The sequence below is a fragment of the Diadema setosum genome, chromosome 15 (genome assembly GCF_964275005.1).
Source record: "Diadema setosum chromosome 15, eeDiaSeto1, whole genome shotgun sequence".
Lineage (NCBI taxonomy): Eukaryota > Metazoa > Echinodermata > Echinoidea > Diadematoida > Diadematidae > Diadema > Diadema setosum.
Window position 1 is genome coordinate 29,270,146 of NC_092699.1, and position 21,234 is coordinate 29,291,379.

Here is a 21,234-nt window from a genome sequence, read left to right on the forward strand (position 1 = left end):
ACTCCTCAACATACTCTCAAGACACGATATAGGTTATAGCGCCACCAGCAGGTCACCGCGGACAGGAGGATTTGACCACGGTGTAACAGCGTTACGCACAGCTGTACCCGTCTGCGGTTACCTGGGCAGGCGTCACGTCGTAACGCTACCGAAAACAGTCAAAGTTTGTGACCCCAAATTGATGCGGGTTGCGGACCAAACCACACCAGGTGGGTTTTGTTGTTGTTGCTGTTGCTATTATACCTTTGCACAGCATCTAATTATCAAAGTGACGCCCACAAACCATGATTGTGTCTAGCATATGCGCTTCTCCATCGGATGATACTTCAAGCAAAACCCTCCCCATTTTCAAATTAACCTGCAGAGTTATTCAATTCCTACGCCCCCAAGAAAAAAATGGTATAAAATTCTTTCAAATTTGATAAGACAGTCATGTGATTATAACACAGAAATAGGCCTATATGCAACTGGACTCCATGGAAGGCCAGCTAGTGCAGCTGAAAATGGAAAATAAAAGAGGAGATGGAAAATAAAAGCAAATAAACACACAAACAGACATCGAAAAATGATATTATCAATAATAAAGATGACAAGGGTATAGTCTTCTCCAGTGTTGTCATTGCTCTACCGGAAGGCCGCCCCTCTATATCATTAATCCAGCATAGCTGGATACTCATTGAGTACTCGTTGGTCGAGAAGAAAGGGGCATCGTCGATAGTATAAGAAGCATTTAGTCCAAAACACCTGCGGAATTTGAACTCGAGACCTTCGGATTGAAAGACAAGGGCTTTAGTAACTCACCACTATGCCTCCACTCAAAGTAACGTACATGCTCTTACGTAACTGGTATGTTGTCACGATATCATCACCTCAAAGACATCTCGTTGACGTGCACACAGTCATTTTATCGAACATTGCTTGAAAAAGAAGAAGTTACTATTCTCTATTATGCATCATAGACATGTAATTCTGGAGTTAAAGATAGTATCTGATTCATTAAAAAAAGGGGACAAAACGTGTCAAATTTTCAAGTTATGAATTCAATTTTGCTGAAAGATTAGTGTTACCATTTTTTGAGCAATTGCTATTGCATTTTCAGAGCTGGCGTACGTTAATCATGTATATTCACGTTTAAATTCACATTGTAAAAACGAAAGCAAGAGTAGAAATGTGATTAACAATATTCATTTTCGGTAGAAAATTTAATAAAGGACACGCAAACAAAAGAGGAAAATTGGTTTTGTTGTAATTTCTGTGTTTCCTTTTTTGTTTTGTATACCTTGCGAAAGACTTTACAGGACAACGGGTGGTGAGTTGATCATCCTAACAATCCGCGGCACTCTTATGCTTGTTGTTGTTGTTGTTATTGCTGCTGCTGCTGCTGCTGCTGCTGCTGCCGCTGCTGTAATAGGACATCGCTCTTCTCCCCGTCATATCAAGGGCTTTCAAGGGTCTGTCGAACCTTTCTGGTTGCCCCACCTCCAGACAAGTCCCTCATGAAGCATGCCACCATCTGCTGTCTGACTCAGGACATGGGGGGAGGGGGGATCAAATCGCGGAAAACGTGTCCGTGGTATCAGCGAAAAAAAAAAAAAAGAGGGGAAACAACAACAACAACAACAACAACAACAACAACAACAACAACAACAACAACGACAACAACAACAACAAGCATAAAATCGATAGAATATGTGTGAGGTCATTAGTCATCCATACAGATAGGGTGTCTTTAGACTCATTCGTGATTAAAGGCGGTAGTCGGAAATTTGTGCATTCTTTTGAGAACGTTTCATTGGTGTCTTTGTTTTCGTTTCGTTTTGTTTGAATGTTTTTAGACAGTCAAAATCACTCTGCACCGGTACCCATTCCTATCTTTTTAAACTTTACCGTCAAGAATTCTTATTTCTTTTTCATTATTTGTTATTTGGGGGGAAACTGATCTTTATTACTTGTTCTAATATCAACCTGGAATGTTTGGATCGCACAAAAGAAAAGGCACGATGATTAATTAATTGATATGCTTATTCATTTCAGATTACAATGAGTCACTTTCACTCTGAGATTTACATCTTAACGTTACGTTGGACATTGGTAATGATGTATATAAAGGGTCACTTCCTTTAATATTTCCTGAAGTAAGGGGTATACGGAAGAGGATTGCGCAAAACAACAAACACCTCACAGACGGGATTAAACTGGAAGTGTGTGGTTGTTGTGTCATCAATGTCGAGATTAAAGACGCTACATTAGAGAAGGGAAAGAAAGGGAGAGACTGGAAGAGAGAGAGAGAGATAGATAGAGAGACAAGATGAGCAGGTGGGAAGTCCCCTGTGAAAAGGGAATCCTTTTTAAACAACAATATATATTTTCTACAATGTTTCTTTTTTTCCTACCGCATTACTTCTCTTATTGACGAGGCACAAACTTTCTGTTTATGTTAATATTTCTGTTTACAATATTTATTTCATTCGTACATGCTCATCTTAAAGGGATGGTACAGTATTGGTGGAGATAAAAATCGGGCTTTTAACTTTTTGCAAGATACCAAGAAAACACTTATGATATAGTACAGAGAATACAATTTTAAGAGGAATTCAAAGTTTATTTGATGAATATCGGGTTTGGAATGACTGAAACATTCATAAACAAAGTAAAACAAAGCGATCGTAATAAAGTGTGGGTCCCACACTTTATTAGAATCGCTCTTTTTTTTTTTTTTTGATATCTCAGCCATTTCAAAACCAATTTTAATCAAATTAACGTTGAATTCCTCATAGAATTACTTGCTCTTTCATATTTCATGAGGTTTCTCATTATCTCACCAAAAAATGTTAGAAACCTGAAATTAGGTCTCAACCAAAACTATACGATCCCTTTAATCTTTACGCTCGATTTTGATACTGATGGGACCTACGCTCAACCAGGTTCCATCATATTTCTTGAGCATTTGTTCTCAGATTCCAACTTTCATAGATTGACCACTATGTTCTCTACGTTTGCGATATTCTATTATGCTTCCTAGTATAGCTGGATATCATGTATTATTTGATTTTGTTATATTTGATGTATTTTCACCGAGAAATATGAGAATGTATTTAAACTGAAATTGAAATATAAGTATCACCCCCATTACAATTTTAAACATTTGAACTCTTGACCTGGTACATAATAGAGACCCTGCAATGAGTGACTTAACATAGGCATAATAAGTCAATCTTATCAACATTTGAACAGAGCAAACATTTGTTACTTTCTGTCATTATGATGCTGTTTATGTTATTTCTATACATCATGGATGTATACATAAATATAAAAGGACACGAAATCAGGGTTCTCTTAGAGAACAATGCTTTTATCACTGACAAGGCCATCAGCGGTAACACAAATTACGTGAAATAGATAAGTAAGTTCTGAGACGTGTTTAGTTGTGCGATGATATCAAGATCACTCAGGGATTGGGCTGTAGTGTCACGTACAGTGACGATCAGTGACGTGTAAGAACGCGAAAGTCACGTACGATGACTTTTTCTCCTTGTGAGGCTGTTTGTCAGCGGTTCCTCTGGCTGCTGATGGATTACTGCGTGCGCGATAACCAAATTCTGCAAAGAATGTCTTTGTTTTACAATTTGCGCTTTGTTTCTATTTTATTTTGCTTTTTTTTTACATTCACCATCACGTTACAATGCATGCACCAGGATTTGATAGGTCGAGGGTAAAAGTTTTTGACAATATAATCAGGGTTATCATCCGTATCACGGAACAGTAGCGAGCTTTAGATCTGCGACACGATCGCTGAGACGCCACTATTAGGCAGAAAATGGTGCTCTGCACATGCGCGAGACAGCTGTTTCCATGATTGTGCGTCGTGAACATTAGCGTCGCAGATATAAAACTCGCTAATGGATGAGATTCTGAACACGGAATGGAAGTCGTAGTTCACGCAAATCTTTATGAATAAGATTTGGAAGATGACAAAGACAGTTATCAAAAAACCATGGGCAAACTCGTCAAAGCGTACTTATGCCCCCCCCCCAAAAAAAAAAGAACAACAACAACAACAACAACAAAAAACAAACAAACAAACAAACAAACACGAAAGAACAAAAACAAACAAGAAAACTACTACTTTGAGAAAATACAATTTTGACTGATGGCAGTTACATAAAAATGGACTGTATGATTATCTGACTAAAAAAATGAATAATAACAAATCGAAATGAAGAGAAGGTAGACATAGTTGTAATGTTTTGCGCGTTATTATTGACATTCAAGGTCATTTTTTTTCCTGTCAGAATACATGCGTTGTCTACAGAGTGGCTTGACCAACTCTTTGATCTGTATGTTATTGCAGCTGTATTGTATTCTCGAATGCTTCCTTTTCATTTTCACAACAATCGCACTTCTAAACTTATTGTCGATGAATGCAGCATAACATATGAGAATCGAATTCAGCGTGAAATAATAGCAATCATAATGATTATAAACCAGACAAACAAATCGATAAAAAACGACTGTAAATGGGGGGGGGGGGGGGGGGGGCGTTATTAGGTACTTTGAAATGCATACCATTAGCTCCATGGAGAATGAGAATGCTCACAGTGTTGAAATGGATTGTCACTGTTGTCACTGTATTTTCGTGCAGACAGAATGCTTCAGAGACACTAATCTCACCTGCCCTATAAGAACACGAACAGAGAGGGCGGTATTTTGTCGAGGCTGTCTTGAATTAGCTGATCAAAGGAGATAACTCAGGATAATTTTCAGACTTTACATTTGAACATTATTAAACTGGTTATACTGGGTACAGAGTTTCAGAATTTACAATGATTGGAATGAAGGATGAGGAATAAGACTGTTTTGAAAACTTAGAACAAGTCACAGTGAACAAGTAGATGGTATGACAACTTCAACATAAGAATGTATGAGTTGAGGCTCAAGGAAGCAGAACAAAAAAAGAAAACATGCTTAAATAACTTATCGCCATAGTGGATAGTGACGACTTATGTTATATTCTTACAATGTTGTACTGTTTAGAAAATCGTTTCTGAGGCCATTGTCCTCGTCAAGCGCTTGCTTATGACGATGGTCTCCTGAATTTTTGTCCATCAAGAATTGCCTAATTTGTCCTTGAGCAAGAGATAGGTATATACTGTGACTTATGTTTGCATAAATGTATGCACAAAATAGTTTATCTTCATTTTGAATCGTATCAGGGGAAAAAAAGTTGAATCTTTGAATTAATCATTTATTTACTTTAATTGTCAGATTCAATTTATACTGTGCTCAATTGCTTGTTCAATTGACTTTGTACTTCATTTATGTATGCAAAAGAAATTCAGAAATAAAATCAGAATCAATCAAGTAGGTAAAAAAGAGGAGGAAATGAAGAAAGGAAGAATAAAGAATTTCATCTTCCCTTAATAAGAACTGTACACACTCAAAATACATTTGTTTATACCGGACCCAGATTTTGGAATAGCTTAGATAATGATTTAAAAGAATCTGTGAAGTTAATTACATTTGAGTATAAACTTAAATAAAAAAATGCTTTCCATATATACCAGTTAATTCGGTTTGATGAAAAACCCGCTATGTTTCACTTGTCCTTTAGATTTTGTAGTGTCTGTCCACAGACCTTTTCCATCCCTCTCCTTTTCCCTCTCCCTTTCCTTCTCTATTCTTCCCTGCTCCTCTTTCATCGTTCTTTGTTGTCCAGTAGCTGTCTGAGTGCATTTTCTTCATTTCCGTTATTTCTGTGTTTTGTGTTGTTATTGTTGTTGTTGTTGTTGTTGTTGTTGTTGTTGTTGTTGTTGTTTTCGTCGTTATTTTTTGTGTGGCCGATTGTATATCTTCCTTTCTGGTCAATTTTCCTGGCATACCTGGCCTTATAGTTGTCTGTGCCATAAATGTGATATGTTATATAGTTTATATGTTTGCATTCTAAAATCATACTAAGTATTGTTTATAGTATCAGCATTATATATCAATGAATAAATGTACAATAGTATATAGAAGAATTTAATATGAATATGTTTTATTGGTATAATAAATTGGTGCTGTTGTTGTTTTGTTCCAGTGTTCCACGTCTTACAAGCTTGGCCTTTTAGGAGGAGGAGGAAAGGGATCACAGGTGATTTCAAGTTCCTGATCCGACGGCTAAGTTTGTCTCTGTGTCCACGGAGGACGTCACAAGCTCGCCCGGACCAGCGGCAGTCTCTGTCTCCGTGCCGGCGATCGGATGCTCGTCTTTTGTCAACGTCGTCTCCATGTCATGTCTCCGCCGTCTTCTCTTGACGAAGGTCGTGTACAGGGTGAAGACGAGTATGATCACGACGGCGACACCCACCGGGGTGAGAACGACGATGAGTCCTCGAGCCCAGGTCGGTAGATCTTCTCCAGACTCGGACGATGATTCGGTTGCTGTGGTTGCTGTGTTACAATGGTTTTGATTTGATAATCATTTTACATTTTGATATCATACCTATACCAGTATATTCTTCAAAGCACGGATAGGCGGGGGGGGGGGGGGTGGCATTAGGTAGATCGCAAGATAGAGAGATAGTTATGGATATATAGGGGGAGGGAGGTATACCTATATACTCTTGAATTGTCTTTGTTTGTGCTATTTTTACCGTAAAAAATAAGCGAGTATGGGAAGGATCTACAGCCATGACAGCGATGTATATAAGATTATCTTGATGAGAATAATACATTTTGACTTCACTGATGACGAGATATCATCACTACCGTCACTGCAACAGTAACGCTACACTTATCAGCATCACCGAGGATCTATATTTCATCCATAGATACATAAATACATAAATGATGGTTGACGATTGGTCAGAGTGCAATCACGTGACCTGAAACCAATATATTGCGAGCAATGACGTCACATCGGGTAACATAATTTCAGAATTTGACTGGCTGCCGACGGAACTAGAATGAAATGACTTGCATTTTATGTAGGCCATAATTATAATAATATTATAACAGAATGCATTGTTATGGTTGTACTAAAATATTTGACAGTTCCGTGTTAGTTATATATAATGTATAAATGTATTATATAATAAATATCATTTATTTAAAGTAGATAAGATGTATATAATGCACACACTCAGACACACTGCACCCTCATTATGAAATTCTCTACCAGATACAGTTACAAATTCTCCAACTACAAATATTCTTAAGAAGAATCTGAAAAGATATTTGTTAGATAGTTAGAGTTGTCATTATGAAATACACGAGGATTATAAATAATTTTGTCGTTTTTGTTTTCTAGAGGTTTATATGACTAATCACCATTATCAAATTTTATAACGAAAATGTATTTTTTGTGTGTTTGTCTATTTTTTTAATATTTTCACCTGTCCCATGTCTTGATCGTAAAGCAATATTGTTTCCTATCACTCTTTCTGTTGGGAACTACCCTGACAAGACTCTGCTCTTTTGTAGTTTCCATGTTTCACTGATAGTTATTATATGTTATGTATGCATGTTCATGTACTCGTTTCCTGCCCTCAGTTTGTTATTGTACAAATGATATGTTTTGTTTTTTCAATGAAACAGAATAAAATTCAAGTTCAAGTTAAAATCATTAGTTCCTCCTCGAGATAATGATTTCCCCCAGCGCTGTGCGCCTAGGGAAAATATTATAAACTCATAAAATCATAACTCCCACGGGATGTTGCTGCGGTTCTTATTTCCTGTCACCAGGGACGGTCAGCCATCTTCGTCTCCTTCTGATAGCAATGGTGACACGACACTTGTTCCTGCGACAATGGATATGGTCTTATTTTCTTCATTGATCAAGGACTTAGGGTTTTGGTTGGGTTTGTGAGAGGGTTTTAGGTTTAGCTTGATGTGAAGATTAGGATTATGGTTAGGGTTATGATTGTGGGTAGAATTTATGTTTGGCTTAATTAGCGTGCAGATATTTCATGGGAGCATTTTTTCGCAGGAGCAAGTGTCATGGAACCGTTATCAATACAATGTAGTCTCATTATAGGTTCCGTCATGTTATCCTGGGCCACTTGAAATGGCGTAACAATAAAAATCAGTATGCTGCTTTTCAGTTTGCGACGCAGAACTGTCACACTACATCTGTCAATCACTTTTATGCCACGTCGTGGTAAAATCTATTTTTTGACGCGTCTTCCATTCAAGCGCCACAAGCATCTTTCTATACCAATTATTACTGCCAGATATTGCTCACTTACCCGTCGTAAGGTAATCGCTGGAATTCACACACCTAACGCCAACATCGTTGTCATGACTACAGCCTCTTGTTTCCACCTCCCAAGACCACACGACGACACAGTCCGCCAGGGCAGACTCTGAACCGATGCATCGGACGCGTTGTATATGTACCGGCCCTTCGCCCGCACCGAAAAACTCATGGCCAGTCGAGCCTTCTAGCAGGCCGAGTTGGCGACATACGACTTGGGTTTCGGTGGGGCTCCACTTCCCATTACACACCGTTCCCCATGAGTCATTGTGGAAGATCTCGACTCGGCCTTCGAGCGAAGTGGAACCGTTTACCAGGCGAATATCGCCATCTTCTGACGTGTCCAAGAAATATGCAGCACATACGAATGGTTTGGAAAAGAAAATATGTAAAACTGAACGGCTCTTCAAATTCGTAGCGAAAAACAAATCTGTAAGGCAAAACTGAAAGAAGTACAACGAGGGAATTAAAAACAACACTTAAACTGTGGTGAAACCACGAACAGCACGGGAAATTTAAGCAGCTAATGTGACTAATATGATTAAGAATCACATCTCTTTCGATGAAATTACTATGAACAATGATATCGTGAAAATTATCTAAATACTCAGAGTTTACGCCTAGATTTGGTTACAAGGTATACTGAAATTTAGCGGAATGGTCATGGTTCCAAAAAGGGTCTCCCCAACCACAAAGGTTTTGTGGATAACAGTAATTGCTTCGATAGCCATTTATTAATGGGCAGTTGTCAAAACGAAAATACAATACATGTACTATACAATGAGGCTTTGAGGTACTTACGTAGATTTATCAATGTGGGACTATAATATGGTTCAACTGCCCAATGTGGTTTTCACCGGCCTTGTGTTTGCTGTCACGCTGTGAATGATTGTTTAATTTTCGGCTTGTTTGTTTATGCCATGATATTTGTGTTTATGAATTCTAAAAAGTACAATCGGTATATTGCTTTAACACCGTACTAAACATGGCAAATGATCAAGATTTTATTTTGGTAAGCCATCTACATACACACGTGGCCATACCCATACAAACAATAACAAGCACACATGGAAAGACAGACACACATTCAAACCCTCAAGTAGAATATGCTATGAATACTATATGGCCAAAAAACCCCGCGTTTGAATGCATTTCCTCCTATTAAGCGACTGAGACATAACGATGCTATTTATAGCGCAAACGTCACAATGTAACTTTCCAATTAATGAGTCGGTTATAATATCTCCACACACATTGCCATAACACGTTATAAGAATAACAATAGCAATAAATTAAAAAAAAAAAGTAACCCAGTATAGAGGAGAGAGACAAAGAAAAAAAAAAAGGTAAGAAAAACCACTTCTATTCAATTCTTGACAAATGCTCACGTACCCGTAATTTCTTGTGTCGCCGTGAGAGAACTTAGAATCAGAATGAAGAAGGCGTTCAAGCAGGGCTGCATTATGATTGTAGATCTACGCGATTTCAACGGATTAGGAACGTTCCTACACGTGTTAGTGTGACCGTCTGCACAAACCAAATTATGCCATGACGCGTATTGTATACACGTATTATCAATGGTCGAATCACAGAATGGTACGGAGTGATATTCGAAAGTCAACACAGAGAACCTTTGAGAGCAGCAGACATTTGTTTACATAATATGTAGCTACTCCAACAAAGCACTGGTGACTGGTTTCACTCTAAAAGTGGCTTCAAGGTAAAAAGGAAAAAAAAAAATCTCAAATATAAATATTTTCTAATTGACATTCACAGTACAGGCAAACTAAAGAGGGAACTCAGATCTGCTGGATGCAGCATGGACTTTGTCTTTATTCCGAACAGAAGGAATTTCAAGATTAAGAAGTAAGAATAAATTTATGAAAATGCTACGAACTTTCAAGACTCTTACAGACTCTGCTTGTTCCCATGATATCGCACTGCATAGAATTGTACTGTACTTATTAGTATATATTTATGTAGATATATCATTAAAAAATGAAACAAAGTTCATGCTGTATTCACCACTAGTCTATTTCGGCACACAAATTTTCAAGCGATTCGCTCTTTCTTAAGTGTTGATACTGAGAACAATTTCTCGGTATAGCAACGCTTGAGGAAGGACGAATCGCTCGAAAATTTGTGTGCTGAAATAAAACACTGTTGTTGAATACAGCATGAACTTTGTTTCAGTTTAGTTTTTGATGATATTATCACGCCAACACAAGGACACCTCCCCTCTCTCTCTCTCTCTCTCTCTCTCTCTCTCTATTATATATATATATACATATATATATATATATATATATATATATATATATATATATGTGTGTGTGTGTGTGTGTGTGTGTGTGTGTGTGTGTGTGTACATGACACTATAACATAATACATAATCATAACACAGGAACATAGGAAAATTCGAAAATTCCGATGCACATAATTGTGCGTATTATTATGTGTCACACATACATACATACATACATAAACGTACATGACTATCTTTATCGAGCAATAGCTCACTTATGCTTCGGTGAATTTCTCCCAGATTTTAATATGTTGTAGCTGAGACTATGCGCTATGGTAAGTGTGCCGTTCGTTTTTTCATACGATGTCGAGATTACGTCAAAAAACTTGGTTGAAATTAAAGCTAATCTTCGATGTATTGAGATATTTCTTTCTTTCTGCAACTTTCTTTGCAATAACTCAAGAAAAACAGGCCCTATCACCCCCATATTTTGCACATGTTTAGTTCATATCACGTACATTATTTCATAAAATAACAACTACTTGATCGAACACCATCTTGGGTATGTAAATTAGGGTCAAAGGTCATAAATGTTTCATCCTGTATCTTGGTGAATACATGTCCTATCTTTCCCATATTTTGCACACGCAAAGACCATTTTACAAGAATCATTTCACAAAATAACCACTTTTTGCTCAGATGACATCTTGGCTGTGCAAAGTGGGGTCAATGGTCAAATATACTTCATTCTGTATCTTCGTTATAGTGTATACGGAATTTGGTACCAAAGATGGCAGGTCTGACTCGCTTTTCTAAATGAGATTCCAAACATCGCACGGCTGCAATGTCCCTAAACACAGATGAAACCTGTATGGTCATGCCTATTGGGATCAGGACTCAAATCATTGATTTTCGAATAGATCGGATCACCTAATTTGTCAGTGTTGACAAATTCCAAGTCTAGTGAATATTATAATCCTGTTACTTCAGGTAAAGCAGTTTCTTAACTTACATCCGTGTTGGAAGACCTACATCAGTTATTTTCCAATGAAAGATCCGACTTGAATATTTGGCACCATCGATTAATCCACTTTTATGATCTCACTGCAACGAAGCCAATATTCTTTGCATCAAAGATTGGTTCGAAAGTTCCCTAACTGAAAGTTCTCTCAAAAATCAAGTGTCCCCTTCGTTTTTGCAGCCGAAATTCGACTGTATTTTGTGACTATGGGTCCTCTAAGAGCAGAGTGTGATTATTTTTGTGGAAACTTCTCCGGATTGTCATTAGACCATTTTTGGTAATAACGCAAATACGCAATAGAAGTTGAGCTGTTAATTGTATTAGAATGGGTAACAGCGCTGGACAATTGCTTGATTGGAAAGAGAGCATCAAGAGATAACTCAACCTGATCATGAACAGGCGTCGTTCCGGAAAAGTAAAAGTAAAGTAAGTAGAAGGTCCTCCCGATGTGATGTTATACAAGATGTAGCACGGGGTCTGACTGTGTGTGATTCACATATCTACGGAACCCCATACACATATCTACTAAACCCCTCGAACACGGCCACACAACAACAAAACTATTGAAAATTTCTACATTCTTTTCACAAATTTTACGAATCACTCACGTGAATTGAGATACTTGGACTATGAGCATGGTATTTCAGTCCATAGTGAGCCCTCACGCAACATACACTGAGCAAAAAGTCCAATCTTAACCCGGAATGCTGTGATCATCGCGGGGCCATTCAAAATAAACCTTTCCCAGCTTTGAACGATGCAAATTGCGCAGCTAAAGGGCTCACACCTGTAAATAAAATGGACTGTCCCAGACCCCTTCACAAATTCGTACCAATACCAAAATAAATGAAGAAAAAAATTAATTAAAAATCAATGATGTAGTTTGGCAAAAAACTGAATAGCTGTAGATATTGAGTATGAATTCCTCTACAAACTTCATTTTGGTTGGAAGATGAAAGCTTTTCTGATGGAATTTGAGGGGACTATATTTCATTGGGTACGTGTACGGAAAATAGGTGATTTTTTGAGTGACAAGAACTCGTAGTCTGGCTTTGCGGACCCCTGGAAAGAAGTAGAGCAGAACAACCCACCCTGGCAATCTGATGGATGAAAGGTAATATCTCACTTATTCAGGTTAGTGAAGATGAAACACCTCATTTCTCCCAGCTATTTTACAGAATTTTTTGAAATTTGAATTTTAACACACGTCTCTATGGGGAATTATTTACCCGTGTGAGCCCTATAGAGAATGCACGCAATACATGCAAGTCTATGGGAAGTATTCATCCCATACAAGTTCTGCTGGTTTATGTTGATCTTGTATTGTGTCAGATCTCTCTTCCTCCCTCCCCTTCTCCTCCCTACTCCCTCCTCCCCCCCCCTCTCTCTCTCCTCTACTCCCCCCCCCCCCCCCCCAAACTCTATATCTTGCTACAATTTCTTTTCTTGATATTATGTTCTTGTGGTACTAGATCTTGGTAAATAGCAGTCATCAGTATCACACAACTTTGAATGACTTCTTGTATTGTGTATCTTGTATTGTGTCAGATTTCTTCCTCCCTCCCCTTCCCCTCCCTACCCCCTCTCTCTAACTCTCTCCTCTACTCCCCCCCCCCCCTCCTCAATTCTGCCTTGCTACTATTTCTTTTGTTAATATTATGTTCTTGTCACCAGATCTTAGTACATAGCAGTCAGTCATCAGGATCACACAAGTTTGAATGACTGTGTTATTTTAATGTATTTCTTTGTTTTGGCTACCACTGAAACAGCTCAAGATACATAAAGTTAGTCTGTTTGACAAAACAAAGTCTTATCAAGTACTTTGTAGGCTATAAGGTGATGATGACACACCCACAATCAAGGATAACTGCCTGGATCTATGTATTCATCTTATGAAGAACTGATCAAAACTGCAAGATTTATTTTTAAAAAACCCTAAAGGGCATGATTTTCTAAAAGTGTCTCTTTGAGAAGCTTTATAATCCTTGAAAGTGTAATTTCTCATATGATGTAGGGGTAAATATCATAAAAAAACACATTTATGATGTTTAAAAGTCAAATAAGAAATATGACCTCCACTATAGGGCTCACACCTGTAAATAAAATGGACTGTCCCAGACCCCTTCACAAATTCGTACCAAAGATACCAAAATAAATGAAGAAAAAAATTGATTAAAAATCAATTGAATTGAATTGAATTGAATAACTGAAACTGCACCGGTCTTACACTCGAGACACAGTAAACAGTTCCAGCATATTTATTTTCATATTTCACATGAGATATACATTTCATCAAAATACACTAAAAAGAATACAAACCAAGCAAGATACAAAATATGTTATAAATCGGGGCATGGACAGAAAGTGTGTCAGCGTATATAATGTACATAAGACAATTCTCTATAACTTGTGAAATATGATGGAACCGCAAAAGCAAAGCTTGTAAACGCAGGTTCCAAGAAAATATACCAGTGTAAATTTGATATGCATTCAATGGAGATAGGACACAAAGTAACAATGACGAAACTATATAAAAACTAGATTATCAAGGTACAAAGGAAAAAGAAAATAAAAGAGATGAAAAAGAAAAGGAAAAAAACCAAGAACATAAGGAATAACAACAGGGTAAAAAGTTAATTTAGCATATAGATACACAAGTATATACTCACACATATCTAGAATCAAATTCATAACGAGTTCAATATGTCACTACAATGGTACGGATGCAGTGATTATATAATGGGAGCATAAACCAGAAGGAAACAATCATAAACTGCAGGTTGATTCATCATACATTGAATAAGGATACTGCAGATAACATATCAAAGAAAAATTCTAATCAGACTGATTATATTCATTTATTAACTTTGATTTCAATTTTTGTTTGAATATAAACATACTAGAGCAATTGATTAAATCGGTGGGAAGATCATTCCAGAATTTAGGTCCGGTAAAAACAATTGTTTTTTGAGCAAGGAGTGTACGAGTACGTGGAAGGTGAAATGAATCTCTTTGTCTTGTCGGGTAAGCATGGACGGCATAGTTTTTCTGAAACATGTGGGTAAATACGTCAGGCAAGCCGTTGGCTGATAACTGAAACATAAATGTGCCTAAGTTATATAAAAACAAGTCAGCAACCTTAAGGAGTCTGTTTTCAAAGAAAAAATGATTCGTGTGACAATAAAAATCAGCTAGATTAACTGAACGAATAGCCCGTTTTTGTAGTTTGAAAATTTTATCAATGTGTAATTTGGCACAGTTGCCCCAGGCAAGTATACCGTAACTGAGATAGGGTAAAACAAGCGTTGAATATAAATTTTTTAAAATATACTTGGGAAAAAAATGTTTTAGCTTATTTAAGATCCCAATATTTCTCGAAAGCATCTTAGACAAATAATCTATATGATGTTTCCATGTTAATTCATGGTCAATATAAAGACCTAAAAATTTGGACGATTCAACTTGAGTCAAACAATCATTATTCATTTTTATGTCGCCAGGCAAATGCGTAACGGAGTTACTAAATAACATATAAACAGTTTTGTTTACATTAAGAGATAACTTATTAGCTTGAATCCACATTTGAACCGACATTAATTCTCTGTTCACTACTTCTAAAAGAGTTGTTGGATCTCGATGTGAAAAGAAAATATTAGAATCATCGGCAAAAAGGAGAAAAGATAAAACATTTGATGAATTTCTAAAGTCATTTATATAAAGAATAAACAAAAGTGGGCCTAAAAGGGATCCTTGAGGGACCCCGCAAGATAATGTTTTTAGACTGGAACTAAATCCGTTGATATTTACAAACTGTTTCCTGTTAGTTAAATAGCTCCTGAACCAGTCCAAGGCCTTTCCACGTATCCCATAATGTGAGAGTTTATATAACAAAATACCATGATCGATAGTGTCAAAGGCCTTGGACAGGTCCAGGAATATACCAACAGTATGAGATGAGTCGTCTATAGCGTGGGCTACTTTATCTATAAAAGCAAGCACAGCGTGAGTAGTAGAGTGTTTTTTCCTAAATCCAAATTGAGACTCACAAAAAATATTACATTCATTTAAGAATTTAATTACACGAGAATATATCAAATATTCAAGAATCTTAGAAATCGCCGTCAAAAGAGAAATAGGACGATAATTACTTACATCTTGTTTATTACCTTTTTTATAAACCGGAACAACTTTGGCAAGTTTCATTTGACTAGGCACTACGCCAGTAGCAAGGGACAAATTCAATATATATGTTAAAGGAGACAATATTGCGGATATAATATTTTTCAGTAAAAAATTCGTAATACCATCATGTCCAGCACCCTTTTTTGCTTTTAACTTAAGAACTACATCCCTCACCTCGTATTCTTGGATGGGAGTAAAAAACATAGATTGAGGATTTGGATCAGATAAGAAATAATGAAATTCTTTATCTGTTACTGGGATATTACTAGCAAGATTGGGGCCTAAATCAACAAAAAAATCATTAAACGCATTAGCAACATGTATCGGATTTTGGATCAAAATACCATGCTGGGATATTTCCTTGACTTGTTCTGGTTTATCTTTAACTCTGAGAACTTTATTAATCACCTTCCACGTGCTCTTGGTATCGTTTTTGTAAAGGTCAAACTGCCTTGTGAAATAACTCCTCTTAGCAAGTCTCAAAGTAGTTGTAAGAATATTACGATAACGAGCATATTTACCTTTCGTTTTATCATTTGGATTCCTCTTATATTTACAAAATAAATTGTTCTTATGATTGATACACTTAAGGAGGGATTTGGTGATCCAAGGCATTCTTGATGCTTTTTTATTGGTAAAACGGGTGGATTGTCGTAAAGGAATAATTTCGTCATAAAGCAGTGAAAATTTATCCAAAAAAATATTAAATGCAGTTTCTACATCATTATCAATACCAAAGACTTCATCCCAGTTAGCAATCAACAATCTCTCCCTGAGTCTATCGATGTTTCCTTCAGAAAAATCTCGAAAAGTAAATCCTTGAGACTTAAGACAACAACTTTTCGCGAGAGGAACCTTTGCGTATATCGGGAAATGATCAGATATGTCGGATACTATGACACCAGATAATACTGATGAAATATTGTTACAAAAAATATTGTCTATCAACGTGGATGATGTGTCAGTCACACGGGTAGGTTTTCTTATTAACGGTATAAGGTATTTGGATAACATCAGATCTAAAAATTCTTGGCAGTGAACATTTTCACTGTAGTGAAGCAAATTCAAATTAAAATCTCCCATAATGAAAATATTTTTTTGGTATAGGGAAGGCGTTAGCAACAAATCAGAAAAATGATGTAGTTTGGCAAAAAACTGAATAGCTGTAGATATTGAGTATGAATTCCTCTACAAACTTCATTTTGGTTGGAAGATGGAAGCTTTTCTGATGGAATTTGAGGGGACTATATTTCATTGGGTACGTGTACGGAAAATAGGTGATTTTTTGAGTGACAAGAACTCGTAGTCTGGCTTTGCGGACCCCTGGACAGAATTAGAGCAGAACAACCCACCCTGGCAATCTGATGGATGAAAGGTAATATCTCACTTATTCAGGTTAGTGAAGATGAAACATCTCATTTCTCCCAGCTATTTTACAGAATTTTTTGAAAATTGAATTTTAACACACGTCTCTATGGGGAATTATTTACCCGTGTAAGCCCTATAGAGAATGCACGCAATACATGCAAGTCTATGGGAAGTATTCATCCCATACAAGTTCTGCTGGTTTATGTTGATCTTGTATTGTGTCAGATCTCTCTTCCTTCCTCCACTTCTCCTCCCTACTCCCTCCCCCCCTCTCTCTCCTCTACTCCCCCCCCCCCAAACTCTATCTTGCTACAATTTCTTTTCTTGATATTATGTTCTTGTGGTACTAGATCTTGGTAAATAGCAGTCATCAGTATCACACAACTTTGAATGACTTCTTGTATTGTGTATCTTGTATTGTGTCAGATTTCTTCCTCCCTCCCCTTCCCCTCCCTACCCCCTCTCTCTAACTCTCTCCTCTACTCCCCCCCCCCTCCTCAATTCTGCCTTGCTACTATTTCTTTTGTTAATATCATGTTCTTGTCACCAGATCTTAGTACATAGCAGTCAGTCATCAGGATCACACAAGTTTGAATGACTATGTTATTTTAATGTATTTCTTTGTTTTGGCTACCACTGAAACAGCTCAAAATACATAAAGTTAGTCTGTTTGACAAAACAAAGTCTTATCAAGTACTTTGTAGGCTATAAGGTGATGATGACACACCCACGATCAAGGATAACTGCCTGGATCTATGTATTCATCTTATGAAGAACTGATCAAAACTGCAAGATTTATTTAAAAAAAACCCTAAAGGGCATGATTTTCTAAAAGTGTCCCTTTGAGAAGCTTTATAATCCTTGAAAGTGTAATTTCTCATATGATGTAGGGGCAAATATCATAAAAAACACATTTATGATGTTTAAAAGTCAAATAAGAAATATGATCTCCACTATAGGGCTCACACCTGTAAATAAAATGGACTGTCCCAGACCCCTTCACAAATTCGTACCAAAGATACCAAAATAAATGAAGAAAAAAATTAATTAAAAATCAATGATGTAGTTTGGCAAAAAACTGAATAGCTGTAGATATTGAGTATGAATTCCTCTACAAACTTCATTTTGGTTGGAAGATGAAAGCTTTTCTGATGGAATTTGAGGGGACTATATTTCATTGGGTACGTGTACGGAAAATAGGTGATTTTTTGAGTGACAAGAACTCGTAGTCTGGCTTTGCGGACCCCTGGACAGAATTAGAGCAGAACAACCCACCCTGGCAATCTGATGGATGAAAGGTAATATCTCACTTATTCAGGTTAGTGAAGATGAAACATCTCATTTCTCCCAGCTATTTTACAGAATTTTTTGAAATTTGAATTTTAACACACGTCTCTATGGGGAATTATTTACCCGTGTGAGCCCTAAAAGTTTGTACGCCCGCGAAGTCGACAGCGCCCTCTTTGCCCAGTGCTGCGCCGACATTTCGAATCATTTCTGCAATTTCTACGATTTCTGCTGCGTACAGGATTAAAAAAAGGTGCAATTTTTGGTAAGTTATAAAATGAGTATATCAATATCAATAGCTGAAAACGGTAGCTAAATAGATAAAGTTTTCACCTTATGTAGTCTTAGTAACAAATATGGTGCAGTAAATTCAAAATCGCGTCGGCGCCCCGGAATACAGAGATTACGGAGTGTCCACACCGTACAGCCCTGTCGCGACTTACACTTGTGTACAGCGACAGGGCTGTGTATAGTTATACAAGATGATACTCCCGTAACGTCGTTCTCAACCAACTTGTAGGAATTAAAAAAAAAAAACAAAAAACGGTAATGGGTAGATCTGGGTTAATAATAATGACATATAAGACCTCTTTCCCTAGGTAGCCTCTACAGTGTTGCCATTGCTCTACCGTCAGATGGCCCTGCCATCATTATTACCCAGCGTTGCCAGGTACCCATTTATACACCTGGGTCGAGAGGGACATAGTAGGTAAAAACATCTTGTCCATGGACGTAATCGAACTTTGATCCACTATGCCACAGCGCCCCCTGACGATGATAACTTTGCCCTCTGGCAGAGCGCATTGCCAAAACGGAAGATGTTCCCCGGCAGAAACAACTCTTACTCTTGTATCATCATCCATCTAATATTCCGAGGCGTGCGACGAAACTACAAAAAAACAAACAAACATGAATTGAATTGAATAACTGAAACTGCACCGGTCTTACACTCGAGACACAGTAAACAGTTCCAGCATATTTATTTTCATATTTCACATGAGATATACATTTCATCAAAACACACTAAAAAGAATACAAACCAAGCAAGATACAAAATATGTTATAAATCGGGGCTTGGACAGAAAGTGTGTCAGCGTATATAATGTACATACTTAGTAAGACAATTCTCTATAACTTGTGAAATATGATGGAACCGCAAAAGCAAAGCTTGTAAACGCAGGTTCCAAGAAAATATACCAGTGTAAATTTGATATGCATTCAATGGAGATAGGACACAAAGTAATAATGACGAAACTATATAAAAACTAGATTATCAAGGTACAAAGGAAAAAGAAAATAAAAGAGATGAAAAAGAAAAGGAAAAAAAAACAAGAACCTAAGGAATAACAACAGGGTAAAAAGTTAATTTAGCATATAGATACACAAGTATATACTCACACATATCTAGAATCAAATTCATAACGAGTTCAATATGTTACTACAATGGTACGGATGCAGTGATTATATAATGGGAGCATAAACCAGAAGCAAACAATCATAAACTGCAGGTTGATTCATCATACATTAAATAAGGATACTGCAGATAACATATCAAAGAAAAATTCTAATCAGACTGATTATATTCATTTATTAACTTTGATTTCAATTTTTGTTTGAATATAAACATACTAGAGCAATTGATTAAATCGGTGGGAAGATCATTCCACAATTTAGGTCCGGTAAAAACAATTGTTTTTTGAGCAAGGAGTGTACGAGTACGTGGAAGGTGAAATGAATCTCTTTGTCTTGTTAGGTAAGCATGGACGGCATAGTTTTTCTGAAACATGCGGGTAAATACGTCAGGCAAGCCGTTGGCTGATAACTGAAACATAAATGTGCCTAAGTTATATAAAAACAAGTCAGCAACCTTAAGGAGTCTGTTTTCAAAGAAAAAATGATTCGTGTGACAATAAAAATCGGCTAGATTAACTGAACGAATAGCCCGTTTTTGTAGTTTGAAAATTTTATCAATGTGTAATTTGGCACAGTTGCCCCAGGCAAGTATACCGTAACTGAGATAGGGTAAAACAAGCGTTGAATATAATTTTTTTAAGATATACTTGGGAAAAAAATGTTTTAGCTTATTTAAGATCCCAGTATTTCTCGAAAGCATCTTAGACAAATAATCTATGTGATGTTTCCATGTTAATTCATGGTCAATATAAAGACCTAAAAATTTGGACGATTCAACTTGAGTCAAACAATCATTATTCATTTTTATATCGCCAGGCAAATGCGTAACGGAGTTACTAAATAACATACAAACAGTTTTGTTTACATGAAGAGATAACTTATTAGCTTGAATCCACATTTGAACCGACATTAATTCTCTGTTCACTACTTCTAAAAGAGTTGTTGGATCTCGATGTGAAAAGAAAATATTAGAATCATCGGCAAAAAGGAGAAAAGATAAAACATTAGATGAATTTCTAAAGTCATTTATATAAAGAATAAACAAAGGTGGGCCTAAAAGGGATCCTTGAGGGACCCCGCAAGATAATGTTTTTAGACTGGAACTAAATCTGTTGATATTTACAAACTGTTTCCTGTTAGTTAAATAGCTCCTGAACCAGTCCAAGGCCTTTCCACGTATCCCATAATGTGAGAGTTTATATAACAAAATACCATGATCGATAGTGTCAAAGGCCTTGGACAGGTCCAGGAATATACCAACAGTATGAGATGAGTCGTCTATAGCGTGGGCTACTTTATCTATAAAAGCAAGCACAGCGTGAGTAGTAGAGTGTTTTTTCCTAAATCCAAATTGAGACTCACAAAAAATATTACATTCATTTAAGAATTTAATTATACGAGAATATATCAAATGTTCAAGAATCTTAGAAATCGCCGTCAAAAGAGAAATAGGACGATAATTACTTACATCTTGTTTATTACCTT

At 36.8% G+C, this 21,234-nt stretch overlaps 1 protein-coding gene across 1 annotated transcript; it reads right to left on the bottom strand.

Moving 5' to 3' along the window:
• Positions 1–5,898: 5,898 nt before the first annotated feature.
• LOC140239320 (galectin-3-binding protein-like) lies at positions 5,899–9,732 on the bottom strand. Its single transcript, XM_072319190.1, has 3 exons — positions 9,626–9,732; positions 8,226–8,567; positions 5,899–6,429 (listed from the first exon to the last, which is right to left on the bottom strand). Exons 1-3 carry the CDS (start codon positions 9,693–9,695, stop codon positions 6,137–6,139), a joined length of 705 nt encoding a protein of 234 aa, XP_072175291.1. The 5' UTR covers positions 9,696–9,732; the 3' UTR covers positions 5,899–6,136.
• Between the last annotated feature and the right edge of the window lie 11,502 nt (positions 9,733–21,234).

Coding starts and splice junctions, on each gene's coding strand:
- LOC140239320 (XM_072319190.1), bottom strand. CDS start 9,695: ATGCAGCCCTGCTTGAACGCCTTCTTCATTCTGATTCTAAGTTCTCTC. Junction 8,568..9,625: donor GGCGACACAAGAAATTACGG/GTACGTGAGCAT, acceptor TGGACACGTCAG/AAGATGGCGATATTCGCCTG. Junction 6,430..8,225: donor CAGCGATTACCTTACGACGG/GTAAGTGAGCAA, acceptor ATTGTAACACAG/CAACCACAGCAACCGAATCA.